The sequence below is a fragment of the Epinephelus lanceolatus genome, chromosome 19 (genome assembly GCF_041903045.1).
Source record: "Epinephelus lanceolatus isolate andai-2023 chromosome 19, ASM4190304v1, whole genome shotgun sequence".
NCBI lineage: Eukaryota > Metazoa > Chordata > Actinopteri > Perciformes > Serranidae > Epinephelus > Epinephelus lanceolatus.
Window position 1 is genome coordinate 29,026,150 of NC_135752.1, and position 15,304 is coordinate 29,041,453.

At 40.7% G+C, this 15,304-nt stretch overlaps 1 protein-coding gene across 1 annotated transcript; it reads right to left on the bottom strand.

The window, feature by feature from the left end:
* Positions 1 to 372: 372 nt before the first annotated feature.
* tmc2a (transmembrane channel-like 2a) lies at positions 373 to 15,259 on the bottom strand. The gene is made up of 19 exons (XM_033646427.2): positions 13,140 to 15,259; positions 12,594 to 13,029; positions 10,845 to 10,997; positions 10,545 to 10,635; positions 10,371 to 10,452; positions 10,178 to 10,284; positions 9,911 to 10,009; positions 8,209 to 8,351; positions 7,898 to 8,045; positions 7,544 to 7,732; positions 7,266 to 7,445; positions 4,361 to 4,519; positions 4,066 to 4,194; positions 3,093 to 3,160; positions 2,504 to 2,743; positions 2,297 to 2,422; positions 2,129 to 2,207; positions 1,666 to 1,783; positions 373 to 1,518 (listed from the first exon to the last, which is right to left on the bottom strand). Exons 1-19 carry the CDS (start codon positions 13,237 to 13,239, stop codon positions 1,304 to 1,306), a joined length of 2,862 nt encoding a protein of 953 aa, XP_033502318.1. The 5' UTR covers positions 13,240 to 15,259; the 3' UTR covers positions 373 to 1,303.
* Positions 15,260 to 15,304: the final 45 nt, after the last annotated feature.

The window sequence follows — 15,304 nt, forward strand, 5'->3', positions numbered from 1 at the left end:
AAAAAGAAGAAGAAGAAAATATTTACGGTTCTGCTGAGTTGATTTTGGTCCTTTTTCAACTGCTCATTGTGAGTGACAATGTCACAGAGGTGCAACACTAAATCTGTGGGGTGCTCTTTCAAAGTATCAGGAATGTTAGGAACTTTTGGGAAAGGACTTCCTGGTTTCAAGATGTATTTCTTATTGACTAATTTCTTTTTTACTTTGATTTCTAAGTGCATCCCTTCCCTTTGTGGATTTAAGCAAGAAACAAAAATAACATACAAGTTGTATAAAATACAATAAAAAAATTAAATGGATATAAACTGTGATGCTACAAATATGTTATTAAAAGAGTTTAAACTTTATTTAACGTCAGAATTCTACCATGAATTACAAAGTTGGTGTAAAGAGAAGAGAAAACAAAAAGCCTGACCACAGACATGACCACACAATAACATGAGTATTGAATACTGAATATGTAAGTGAAAATATTGAGTATTGAATACTGAATATGTAAGTGAAAATACATAATGAGGTGTCTTGATAATGAAATTACTTTTAGTACTATTGTGCTTACAACATGGCCCAAGGATAATAGTCTGTGTTTGAATGGTCTTTTGATTCAAAGTTTATATTTCTATCTTTCCTTGCTTATAATGCACTTTCATTTATACTTTATTTATTTTTTATTTACTAGAAACACTATGTGTACAATTTATAATAAGCCTGACACAAAAAAAAAAATCAACTCAAGGTCTACTTCCTAACTTTTTCCGGGACTTTCAGCCACATCTCATCTCCTTCCTCTGCAGAATTGTTTGCTGAGTTGCCATATATACGGGTGGTGATTATGACAACTGAGAAAATTCAGTCCACTGAGAAAGACTGTGAGACGCTGTTAAAAGTTCCAGCAAAGGCATCTACATGGTTGTCAAACTTTTTAGCTCCAGTGTATACTGTGTATCTCAGGCACAGAAATTTCCTTTGGGATGAATGAAGCTCTGTCTGACTGTAGCTTATCTTATCAGAGGCACTGTTGCGATCAAAAACACAGTCTTCCTTAATACATAATAAGATACTGAAGACAAAACTGAGGTTTTTACAGAACTGTGTTGCGAAACTGCTCTGTAGGTTAAAGCTTATAGAGCTGTAGTTTTCAAAATTAACCCCTGGTGAACTTTTGAACGCAGTAAGGAAATATGAAGACTTAACAAAGGTCACAATCTCAGCAGCTTGTTTTGTGCTTATTTATGTCTCCAGCTGTGAAATGAACAGAGATTGTCTGAGGCTTGAACACAGCCTGCAGGATTTTCTCACACTGTTATCTCGGAGGGGGCCCTCTCCCACGGCCTCGGCCCGGTCCAGCACCCGGACCTGGCCCTGGTCCAGCTCCTCTCGGCCCGGGCGGCCGGTTCACTGGCCCTCGAGCGTTGGGGTTGGGAGACGCCAGAGCCACATCTTTCTGCAGGTTTACGCCTTTACCAGCCGAGCCGGGCTTTGTCTTCGTTGGCTTTGCTTCCGGCTCTGGAGGCTTTTCTGTTCAGACAGATACACAGATACTTCTCAGTATTAATTTTAACACTTTACAATAATAAAAACAGAAAATATATTTGATCTTAAGACACATAATAGCATTTATTTAATATCTGTATAGGACGATCAGCTGCTGAGGAGTTAACTGACCAGGCTCTGGAGGAGCAGGGGGGATGAGGGATCTGTTCGGCAGCAGGTCCTCCAGGTCTTTCATGACCTGGTTGGTGCTGTCAGTGTTGTTCCTCCGGTTCTTCTCCTCATCCCGAGCCTGGAGAGACAAAGAGAGAGAGAGAGAGAGAGAGAGAGAGAGAGACAGAGGTGGACATAAAAAAAAACAGACAAAGAGACGTTTAGGAAGACAGAGAAAATCATTAGGAGGCACAAAACTGTTATATCAAATGTGCTGTTATTGATCCCTTTACACCTTGCATTAAAATGCATTTTGGGTGATGGGATTGGAATCAGATAGTGCTTGACCACAAAAGTGAAAGTACAGGTGTAAATGCACTTAAAACACACTGAGGACACATTGTGATCCAAATGAGTCACATCACATTTATATTTGTACGATTTGGAACAGTGTACATTACTCTTATTCCCACACTCTACTCACCATCTGCATCTTCTTCTTCAGCTCCATGTTGGAGTTTTGATAGGCCTTAGACACTGAGTTCAGATAGTAGATGGCCAGTCTGTGAAGGAGACATGACAGGATTTGTGGGGGTTTTTTTAGCTGGTGCAAAGAAACACCCTCTAAAACAACAATCCAATGTGCACTCACACCATGAGCAGTACAGCTGGTATGATGAGGCCTGGGTTGGCTGCGTAGCTGAAAAGCGTCCCCATGAAGGCCGGCAGGTCCAGGTCAATCGTCTCCATGATCACATCAAACATCCTCGGCTTCCCACTGCAAACATCAGCATGCTCAACACATGCTCCTGTAATTCATTATTTGTCATGAGTTTTGTTTATAAGTGCTTTTACTTACCTGAAGGGTCCGCAGTCAAACGAAGGCGGCAGGGTCATGATGGTGTAGACGACAGGTAGCAGACTGAGGAAGAGGATGAGAAGCAGCAGACCCATGTAGAAGTTGTTGGACTTGGAGGCCTTGAAGACTCTCTCGTGGGGGACGTTGGTGGCCATTACAGCCCAGCACTGATAATACATGGAGCTGAGGAGGCGGAGCACGTTGATGCCGACCAGCCCGGGAGCATAAAACGCACCCATCCTGAAGAACACCAGAACATGACAGCATGTACTGTGATCAGATTATGTGTAACAAATAATTCAATATGTAAGCTTTTTTATTATGTTTAATTGATTGCAGTGCCATAATAAGTGTATAAAAATTTGAACTGAGTTTCTAATGTATTTTGGGAAAAATAATGTGTGTAGCAAGTGTCATGGCAATCCGACCAACAGTTGTTAAAACTTTTCGCTCAGTGATGCCATGAGGTGATATTAGATACAAGCAGCAACATGCACCCATACATATAAACATGTAAAACCACACATGCATACACAGGAACGCACTTGCAACTGAGCATGTGCAGTGTAAGTAGAAATAATGTTCGTACCAGATCATCCCTTGATTGAAGACCAGTCCAAGTACGTTACCACTGATGTCAAACTCTCCATATGAGGGCTGGAAGTGAACAGAGACAAGGATCACTTCCTATCTATTGAAAGCTTTACCAATGATAAAAATTAATTTGCTTTTTTTTTTAAAGATATTTTTGGGGGCATTTTTTAGACTTTATTTGACAGGACAGACAAGTGTTAAAGGGGGGAGAGAGAGAAGGAGTGACATGCAGCAAAGGGCCACAGGCTGGAGTCGAACCCAGGCCGCTGCGGCAACAGCCACTAAGCCACGATGCCCCTAATTTGCAGTTTAAATGATTGCAGTAGAAAAGTTAAATGAGTCCCCAGGTCAGTAGAGATCTGAAATTGAAGTTACTGTGTTACACCTGTGACAAGAAGAATAGCAATATCATGTCAGCAACAACAAAGCAAAGAGTCTACAGCCATGCTAGCAGTTCTGTGAGGCTGGACAGCAGTGCTTTGCACTAAATGCGAATGCACTGCAACATACTTACAATTTAACTTATTAGTGTGCTAAGATCTGCTAATTAAAAATAAAAACACAGTGCTGCAGTGGCTGATGAGATGGTCATTAATTTTGTTCTTTTTTTGGTCATAAACCAAAATTTCAGCCAAATTGAAACGTTGAACTGTAGAGAAATCACAGGTATAAACTAGAGGGGCACTTGGAGACTGCAGACCAGTGGTTTTCAAACTGTCTGCACCCAAGGCACACCAGAGGTCAAGCTTAGTGTGCAAAGGCTTTAACACCTGTGCTTTTCCTACTATGACACATCAAAATGATTGCTGTGAGAAACACTGTTGCTAAGTGTCAACACTTGTCTCACAGTGCATACAGAAATTGGAGAGCTTTTCCATCACAGCTGGAAAAACCTTCACTACTCACTGAGTTTTAGACACACCCAAAGTAAACCATTAAAACTGAAATGCTTCAGCTGTCACACTCACAAATCCAGCCTCCAGGTCCCAGCACCAGCAGTAATTAAGGAAGCGAACGATGACAGCTCGAGCAAAGTCACCGATCAGGATGGTGAGGTAGGACACCTGGATGTCCGACACTGTCAGCTTAACAAACTCCTGGAACGACACATATTCAGGAGAAGTGAAACGGGGACATAAAAGTTTGACAGCATGACGTCTCTTTCTCACTTCACACACTGTTGAGAACACTTTGGCAGAAGGTGACTTGTGGCTTGTGTTTCTGTCTCATATAAAATAGTAAAGCAGTTTTTATTTTCATTACAATGCCAACGGCGGTCTCCCAGCAAGGTCCTCTGATGACATCAGAAGGGTCCATGGGGGGTGGTGTGGCCTCGCTGTCATTGACCGTACGTGAGTAGTTGGCGTAATACTCCTTCATGGCCCAGATGGAAGCGTTCTTAATGGACTCCTCTTCTTCCAGCTACGAGACACAAAGAAGTCAAGGAATCAGCGTTGACACAAGTTTCTATTTCTACTGAACACGGGCGCTGCTGGTCTACCGCTGCCTTGATCTCTTAGTTTGTTGGTGTTATTGTGTGACTTTGGAGTCACCAGAGTCAGATGATAACACAAACAAACTAAGAGATCGAGGCAGCGGTAGACCAAATTACTGTTCTTGTCAGTGGAGTCTGTCTTTAAAGAAAGAATAGATATGTTTAACTTTCTCTTCAGTTCCCCACCAGAGAGATGTGTCTGTTTGGGAAGTACTGAGCACACGACTGGATAAATGAGACTTGGATTACACTGCACAAGTTGTGTGAGAGTTTGTTAACAGATGTTCTGATATAGTTTTGCTGTTGTTAAACATGGACCCCTTTTACTTTAATTCATTAAGAACTTTCTCAGTTTTTGGATTCTTCATTCACCAGAGGCATGGCAGAAACACATATTCTTCATGGACTGAACGTAACACGAGGTGAGTAACTGATATACTGTTACATGTGGCCCTGCATTGTACTGTGTGTACTGCCCGCCCTTGTGGGTGTGGTTGCTGTTTTTTAGTCCCCTTTCGCTAGAGAATGGGGAGAAAGGGGAGCTCAGGGACGGAGCGGGGTGGATGGTTTTCTTCCCATTTTGTTCCCAACATGGATTAGACTGTTGGGCTTTGCTATTTTAGTTTGGGTTGGAGATTACCGGTAGTTGAGTTGTCAGAATTTGTTTGGTTAAGTTTAGTTCAGTTTAGGTAGCTACGGGGATGAGCTGAGTCCGAGGGCCCGCCTTCCCCATCTTTTGCTTCTTTCGGCTGGGATCTCCAATCCCTTTTGTTTCCTCCTTTGAGTTGTAAGTATGGTTCCATCTTACTATATAATGACGAAAACTCTGTGTGTGGGTGTGTGTGGGTGTGTCTATTCCACGTTTTTCTCCTCACTGACTTGGTCAATCCATGTGAAATTTGGCACAGTGGTAGAGGGTCATGGGAGGATGTGAATGAAGCAATATTACATCAATTGGCCAAAGGGGGGCGCTATAGCAACTGATTGAAATTGCAAACTTTGAATGGGCATATCTCATGCCCCGTATGTCGTAGAGACATGAAACTTTGCACAGAGATGCCTCTCCTCATGAGGAACAAACTTGCCTCAAGAACCCATAACTTCCGGTTATATAGATTTTCCACCATTTTGAATTTTTTGAAAAACACTTCAAATCGATCTCTTCCTAGGAAGTTTGACCGATCTGCATGAAACTTGGTGAACATAATCTAAGGACCAATATCTAAAGTTCCCTCTTGGCAAAAGTTGGAAAACTTACTAAAACTGAGCTTCTATAAGGCAATAAATATTGCGGAGGGCGTGGCTCATCACATAAAGGTGTATAACATCTCAAGGGTTTCACCCATCACCACACAACTTTGTAGGCATATGACCACACATAATCTGAGGGGACCCCTCCATTATTGACCAAATCAAACAAAATGGGGGCGCTAGAGAGCTAATTTCTTATCTAGGCCAAACCGCCATATTAATTTTTACTAAACTTGGTAGATATGTAGAACAGGACGCCTCATGATGACTGGAGAAATTTAACTCTAATTGGCAACTGTGTGGCACTATAACAACAGAAAAATGCTTAAAAATGGCTAAAATGTGACCGATTGCTGTGGCTCCCCCTGTGGACCAATGGTTTTTTCTTTTCTAATTTTTGGTATGATTAAGTCATGGTATGGTATGCTGTACATAATCATAGAAACTGTCAGTGTGTCATTCTGTCAGTCCCACTTTTTCCTACTCACTGACGTGGTCAGTCTATGTGAAACTGCACATAGGCATTGAGGATTGGCATAGGTAGAAGGTGACAAAGCTACCAATGGGTATGGACTAGTTTTTGTTAATAGTAAAACTTCATTTGCTTTTTTCCTTCTGCAAACCGCGTCTAGCGTCTATTCACATGTTCCGGTCTCAGGTTGAGCCTTTGTCAGTTAGAGAGGCTGCAACATGGTCATTTGGAGAGTGAAGTATTCCTTTAAGGGGCTGTATGCTTGGTAACACTACTGACATTCCCCTTAAAAGCAGAATCTCTTTGAACACTGGGTAATTGCAGTAAAATAAACAAATACAAAAGAAGTGGAAACAGAACTGGGGAAAAGATCTTTGGGTTACAGAAATTAGAATAGTTTAAAACAATGGTTCTCGACTGGTCAGTCCATGGGGTCCAGATTTCTCCTCAGTCATTAGTTCAAGGTCCACACAGTTTCATATATTTAGCATCAAACTGGCATTTGGACATGTTTTCAAGCTAATTTGCTGTCTCTGTCAATCAGCTGTCCATTAGTCACTCACTCTACAGCAGGAAATGACACTTCAACATGAAAGCTCTGTGCAGGAAATTCACTGTACTTCAAAATAAAGTGTGTTTTTTCACAAACTTGACACGTTTGCGAGTCACTTGTGATCCATTCAGAATGGACCTGCGTCCCACCAGTTGGGAACCACTGGTGTAAAATGTATGAGAGATCCTGTGTGACATATTGGTCCATGTGTGGTACTAGAGGAGAGTCCCAAATCAGGTGCCTGGATGTGCTGAGTAAATTTCATGACATTACCACTTTTGAAGTGTTAAATACAGAAGTTAAAAATAACAATATTGGGCCAAGCTTGTCTGATGGGGTTCGGCAAAGTTATCATCACTACGGCCATCTGTGGGAAACTGTCCAGTCGGTACCATACCTTGGTGTTGACCTCGTCGAACAGCGCAAACAGAAAGGTGTAGAGGTTTCCCAGGAAGAGGGCAAAAATGCGTCCGAGCTGCCACTTGAGGGCGATTCGAGGATGGTAGTCCTCCAGCTCAGCGATGGTCTCAAACAGAGGAGGACACACCAGACCCAGCAGAGACATGATGATCTCCAACTGTCCAGAACAGTCACCAATAAAAGATTCACATCATCTATTTAATAACTAGTAGCTTCAGCATTATCAACAATGCAGAACCGTTTGAACATCATTACCTCGTTCTTCTCATACCAGCTGAGGTCGTCCCTGTTGGCGAACTCCTGAGACCTCTTCACCACAAAGTAGATGAGGTATCCGCTGCCGCCGAGGCTGCAGGTGATCAGGAAGTTGGCCAGGACTCTGAGGAACCTCCGCAGGTGAATGTTCTCATCCTTCTGGTTCTCCTGCTCGTCCACGATGGACTCCTGTTCTTGTCATAACAGGAAGAGGAAGGATTTACAGTCAGCAGAGAACTTCATCTGTCATTGACTGCGTTAGCGACGTAGCAGTGAGCTCAAATGAAACCAGGTGTACTGAAAATACAGCACACGTGCATGTATGTTTCTTGTAAAGTTGTTGCCATTGGTTACCTTGAAGCTGGTGGTGATGGAGGCGTATTTGTTGTCAGCGGTCTCTGAGTTGCCTATGAGGTAATCCCAGCTGGTGAACATCTTCCAGGCAAATGTGAACTCTCCTTCGTCTCCGTCTCCACCGCCGACATCAGCGTTCTTGGCCATTCTGGGGAAAAAAGACTTCCTAATGAGCATGTAGGCAGACAGACCTGCACATTGTCGAAATTAATTTTGATATTTCCATCACTAACCAGCAAATTCACACATTTATTTTATGCTGATGTCCTTACACCTTATGTCTTGCTTTGTTTTGTCACATTTTTACTCACGTGCGGATCACGACCATCAGGCTGTAGCCGAAGGTGCCGATCCCGACCATGAGGTAGGACAGAGGCAGCCTGAACTTCAGCAAGCCGATGGTCCTCTGGTTGTTGTAATAGCCGTAGAAGAGGACTGAATATTTGCAGTAGCCCTAAGAGATGCAGAGGTGCTGTCATTACTTACTTTTTCCTTCTCTCATCTTCCTTTAGTGCCTGTGTTCATTTGTGCATCATATTTGTGCTGCCATTTTAGCCAGGATACTCTCAAAAAGCAGGATTACATCTCAGAGAACTTTCTAGATAATTAAATGTCATTTAAAATGAAACAGTGATTTTTTTCTTTTATTTTTATTGAACATACTTCATTGATCTCAATGGGAAGTTCAGTTGTACACTCTGCCCATTCTTTTTCATGCTACGCCCTCCACAGTTTCAACACAGAAACTCCATTCAAACATCAAAATATTCAGCTCAATTAGGATATGCATGCTTGCATTTTTATTATACATATCTTACAAACTTTCACCATTTTCTAGGAAATTTTCCCCCATTCAAATGATTGGAGGAATGCTCAAATCTGACACAAATTCAAGGTTTTTCAGGCATTTTCAAAGCTTGTTTCTTCTTTCATACATTCACATAGAAACTCCGCTCAAACTTGAAAATATTCCACACCTTTTTTGTACATTCTAGGTTATATTCAACTTTAAAATCCCATTTAAACTTTCTGAAATATTCAGACTTGGATGGAATGTTTAGAGTTAGAGTTAGGGACTCAACTGTCAGAGTGCAGAGAGCTTCTTAAACATTTCTCCTTAACTCACTGTCCCGCCCACAATTTTTACTCTACATACATCATTTTTGGTCAAAACTGACTTAGACGTTTGGTACAGTGAGCCTGAAAGTGAAAGAAACACCACTAACCATTGAACTCACTGTTAACTGAGACCAGATATATTAAAATATTCCACAGCATTCATACATTAATGGTATTATTCAACATTTAAAGCGAGAATTGCAGTGTAGCATAAACTTTTCAACATGCAACATTCACACCTGCAATTTCATCAGAAATTGCATTCTCTAGTTTTTACGCTTTACACACACAAGCCTGAAATACACACACACATGCACAAACTGGACCTGTGCACATCCACGCATGGGGAGATATCAGAGCAAGATGGACTATTGAATCAGTATTAATTTGATTCCCCCTGTAGGGTGCAAATGTATATGTATACTTAATTACAAACCTATAAACTTTCTTGTAGATGTGACCCAATTTTCTTTCTTTTTGGACTCTTGAAAATATGTGCACTGACACCAGTGTGGGCTGGGCATAAAAAGCAAACAAAAGCAAACTCAAGACCTACCTTTTTAGCGTGGCTTTTCATTGAACTTAATGTCTTTTTTTATTTTGTATTTATTGTTCTTGTGTATTTATCTATCTATTTATATGTATAAATCTGTTTTCCTAGCTGGCATATTCTTCTATTTTGTTACTTATTTATTTATTCTAACTTATTGATTTACTTATTTATTGACAGATTTAAAATTGTTTTTTATTTTGAGTTTCTATCCTTATTTGTTTGTTCTATTGTTTTTATGGTGTGAAGCAACATTGCATTCTGTGTGTGAAAAGTGCTATATAAATACGTTTGATTGATGGATTGGTTGACATTTAAATCATTATACTGCACATAAGACTCACATTAAAGTCCATAAGGACAGAGTAGTCTTGAGCGGTGTCCTGCTCTGCTCTGGGTACAGTCTTCCTGGGAATGGACCCGTAGGGAAGGCCCATCAGGACCTGGAGAATAAATAAGATTATTTTATTTAATGAACTGAATTGATTTATGTTATATTTTACTGGATCTTTAATAATTTCCATTTTGTCGTGCATTAATTTTATACTAATAAAATAACATGAATAGATTTTATTTCAGCTTTTAAATTCAGACACAGGACATCACTTCACCTCAGGGATGACCACAAGTCCAAAGGTGAAACCAAAAAGGACCAGGTTCATGCCGTACATCCAGCGCAGAAAGATAAAGTAAGATGCCACAGATGACCCGAAGTGACCTGAGGACATTGAGAAGATTTTTAAGCTCAGCATCTGTCCACTGGGGGTCGCTGTTCAGCTGGTAAACGCCACCGTGTGTACTTACTTTCCACCTCTTTGATCTTCCTCTCCCAGGGGATACAGGCTGTTCTGAAGTTCTCAAAATCCCTCTGAAACTTGATCCATTTCTGGGATCAAAAACACTGAAATTTAGAGAAGGAAAACACACACACAAGAAGAAAGCACAGAGGATATAGACAGTTTGAATTTTGTGCCTAACCTTTGTCATCATCACTTTGTAGGCGTACCACTTCCTGCCTTTTCCTTTGCCCAGAGCTCCTTCAAACTTATCCACAAACTCTTGAGCCTCCCTGAGAAGACAATAAGGTCACATGTGAGGTAATTGTTCATTAAAAAGAGCTGTATTTGTGTGTTTGACAACTAAAATGACCCCAAATATGAGTAAAAATTATGTATTTTTTCACATCAACACTTGATCTACAGCTCTGTGATTCTGGGCTGAGGTGAAGAACTTTTATTTCATCTCAAGCTGGAAACCAGGACAAGTGTAAGATATTACTTTAGGTGTACGAGCCTCCGCTTCATCCTCCACGGCTTGTTCCTGATGTTGGCGATGAGTTTCTTCTTCTCCTCCACCTCCTCCATCAGCCGAGCCATCTCTCCCTCTGACATGGACTCCTCCTCCTCGGAGTCCGTCTTGGAATCAGATGAACTGGAAGAGGAAAGACAGATGGAGATGAAGACAGAAACACAGTTGTGAATTACTTGTTTCACTGCTTCAGGCCATGTCAAACAGAGAAAATGAGACTAAGAGTCTACAGCCATGCTAACAGCTGTGTGAGGCTGTACTTAGGCACAGTGGTGCTTTACGCTAAATGCTAATGTCAATATACTGATGTTTAGCAAGCAGAGTATTTACCATGTTCACTGTCTTGTGTGTTACTGTAGCATGCTAACATTTGCTAATTAGCACTAAACACAAAGTACAGCTGAGGCTGATGGGAATGTCATTCAATTATACACCAAAGTAGAGAAATTTGAAATTTGGCCTGATGGTGGCACTTAAGCAATACTAAAGAGAGCACTAAAGTCGGTAGAATTCATCCACTGGGCACCATGAACATCGGTACCAAATTATATACGATCCATCCAACAGTTGTTGAGAAATTTCATTAAAAAGACAAAATGTCAGTGTTGTGATGGTGCCAGGAAAAGTCAAGAGATCACTTAAGTCTGTAGGATGTATCCTCTAGGAACCATGAATGTCAAATAAACAACAAAATCAAACTGTCATGGCAATCCATATCACTGTTGACCAACCTACCAACTGACCAATACTGCCAACAATGCTACCTTGGCTAAAAAAAAAACCTGGGGGGATCACAAGTAGACATTATCTGACTTTGAGGGGTCACACATCAAACAGTTTGGGAATGTTAGGTCAAGAAAGTAGTTAACTGCAAGTATTGTTATTAGCATGATTGAGTAGCTTGCCGTGGAATTTCTTGTATATATTGTGGCAAGCTGGCGTCTCTTGTTTAAAAGTAGACAGCAGAAAGATGAACTCTAAACCACGAATCGCTCCATAGTAGTCCATAGTACATCTACCCATTTGACTCTGTGATACTTAAACAGATGGGAGGTCACGAACCATGTGTACAACTTAACTTGAGGTGCAATATATCTTTTACCACAACATTAACCGTAACCCATTACACCCATTGTGAAATACATAACCAATAATCACTGTGTAAAAGGTAACATATGAGTGATTGAGAACACATTCAAACACAGTTTCCTTCAGCTCATGACCTTAAACACACTGTCCCACAACATGCTGGGAAACTCCACCCATTTAGCCCCAACACACCACAATATTAATGCTCCCCAGATGATAAACCTTTCTATTTTGGCACCTGTATGAGTTTTCTGAAAGCACTCCCCTTAGACCAAAAAGTCACTTTGCATACTAAAAACTACTAACCAGATTTCCGTGAGTTATGCTGGGGGTATTCATGTTCCCCAGAGGATGACTCCTAATGATCTTGACCTTTCCATTGAGGAAAAACTGCCATTTGTGCACAGAAATATCAAAATCTAAAAGGTAGTAATCTTTGCAAGGAAACTGGTCTCAAACACACATGAAGATTGTCGAATACGTTCATGCTTCCCAGAGGATGAACAAATGTCATTATGACATTATTCTCATATTATGGGCTGTAATGAACGATGCACCCTCCAGCTAGCAAAGCTTGAATTGTCAGTCTTCAATCAACAGTTCTACAGGTAGAGGTAAGTGACATCTTACCTGTCGTCCTTCTTCTTTTTCTTATTCTTGTCTTTGTCATTGTCCTTGTCTTTCCCCTTGTCCTTCCCTTTGGCGTCCCCCTTCTTACCCTTACTCTCCTCCTCCTCTTTCCCTCCTTTCTTTCCTCCCCCCTTCTTTCCCTTCTTTCCTTTCCCATCATCGCTGTCCTCATCGCTGTCCTGAGCTTTGCCTCCTTTCTTCCTATTGGCTGCTCCTTTCGGCTTTCTTTTGGGCGCTTCATCTTCACTCTCATCATCATCATCTCCACCTCCACGCTTCTTGGCTGGCTTCCTCTTGTTTGCCCCCCTGCGGCCCCTGGGAGCTTCATCCTCATCGTCCTCATCTTCATCTTCACTGGCTGGTTTTTTCCCTCTTCCCCTTGCACCTCCTCTTCCAGCTCCCTGTCTTCTGTTTGTTCTCCTCTGGGTGGTGCCGTCTACGGTAAGACCAAATAAAACACAAAAAAACTATTTGGTATTGGAGTTATTAGATTAGATAATTATTCCTTTTAAATCAGTTCCATGACATGTGGTTTTATCCACTCACCATCACTGTCACTGTCCGCGTCAACCTCTATCTCAACTGAGAAAAGACACACACACAAAAAAACATTAATTCTACAATAAATCATAAAAAAATAATACATTTTCAACAAACTTGTTCCCTATTTTATTTAGCCACTCTACTGCCGTAGCTCCAAGGATGGCAATGTCAATCGGTCAGTCAGTCCACCACTTTGGTCCAGATTGAAATATCTCAACAACTACTGGATGGAATGTTAGGTAATTTTTGTACAGACATTTATGTTGTCAACAGGATTTACTGTAATAACTTTAAAAATTTTAAGCAGTTAGTTTGGTTCAGAAATTCCTTTGCATTTTCTTTCGCCTTTCGCAAGTATTTAAACCTTTGAACCCTGAGTAAATTGGTGTGATTTGTTTAAAGAAAATATGGGGAAAACAGTATTGAGCTACTTGGGAAGAAATGTCCCACAAATTGCAAAAAAAATTAGATTTTTTTTTTTTTTTTTTAAACTGGTGGAAAAAGTCAGGAAAAACTACAATATATGTATAATGATCATTTTTATATTTTGTTATTTTGTATTAGAATTATTAAGCACTCTTTCCTTTGTTTATTTTTTAACTTTCTTTCTTTCTGCGTATTTTTTTCTACTATTTTTCTTGTTTTTAATTTTTGCAAATTTTTTGGGTCATTTCTTCTTTAGTTGTCCATTGCCTTCTTTCCATGTTCTTAAAATAAATTTCCATGTTTTTTGTTTTTTTTTTAAAAAAAGTGGTAAACAAAGTAAACACTAACTGCCACATATCTACAATATCGTTACTGAGTATATAGTTCTGTAGGTCTTTTTCACAGCAAACATTTTGACTTGTCACAAAAGGTGTTATAGCATTACTGTGACATGTTTAAATGCCATGAACATTGTACATCTTTTCAGAAAGACTGATGAAAGAAAGGCTGGAAATTTCAACGTGTCTAATAATTTTGCTCATGAACAAAACCTGAGGAACTAATACCATTCCCGTTAGCCATGCTGTAGCCTACTTTGCGTACAGTGCTAATTAGCAGCATGCTAACACGCTGAACTTGCTGAAGCATGTTAGCAGTCACTGTGTATTCCCTGTGGAATTTTTCACATTTCATTGTGCTCCGGAGCAGTTTTTCTGTAACTGGGTACTTGTTTGTTAAACCCTAATCCCCTTAAAGTACCTGGAACCTGCATTTAGTATCATCCTTAACTGTGCCCAAATTTAAGCTGCCTTCAAATGATGTAGTGTTCACCGTGTTCACAAGATGAGTCCCTATGAACACCCTCTTCTTGTGCTTAAATGATCTTGTACAAAGGAATTTTCTGAAAGCTCCAAGTTCACAAGTGTTTACTGATGTTTTCAGAAATGGTGGAAACCTTGACAGTTTATTTTTGGTGGATGGTGTGTTATGATATTTTCATTTTTGACATATAAAGTTTTTCTTTGTAATTTCATAACACATCTGACTAAAATGTGATTTTCCCAGTGGCCCCTTTTTTTCCATTGTCATTATGCTGTTGGATTTCCTGCGTTACCCGCTTGCTAGCTTGCTAAATTCTTAGCCTTAGTGGCTTCTAGATGCCATTGCCAAGCAGTGGTGTTCTCACAGCTTAACCACCTGGACGCCAAGCATATCATGTATACGACCTCTAATAACCACAAGTTCACATTTCCATTAGGTCCTGGAACTCAGCCCACCATAGCCCAGTGGAAACAAAAGCAGAACCTGTAAATGATGGCTATGTTACAATTCATTAAGTTTCTGCTTGTGGAAAAGTGCCAGAAGTCACATGACTTGAATACACCTCTGGCACTGAAGCATATAATGTTGTACAAAGTCTGTAAGTAGCAGGGGTGGTTTAGTGGGGGGAAAAGTGGGACTAATTACACAGGGCATCAAGAGGAGGGGGGTCCTTGGTTTTGTTTGCAGTTTGAAAACGAGGCGCGGCTCCAACTAGAAAACAATGTTTTGATGCATTGGATGTGCTGAATGTGCATATTAAGGCAGTACAGGAGGAGGTGCACATTAATAATCCTCCAGGACTGTAACATGCTCATGTTTAACCCAAACAATGTGTCATGTGACTGCAGTTGGTTCAGATCCAGGTCGGAACACATTCTCACCACAAACAAACCGCACCAGAGTTTGTTTGTAACCGGACT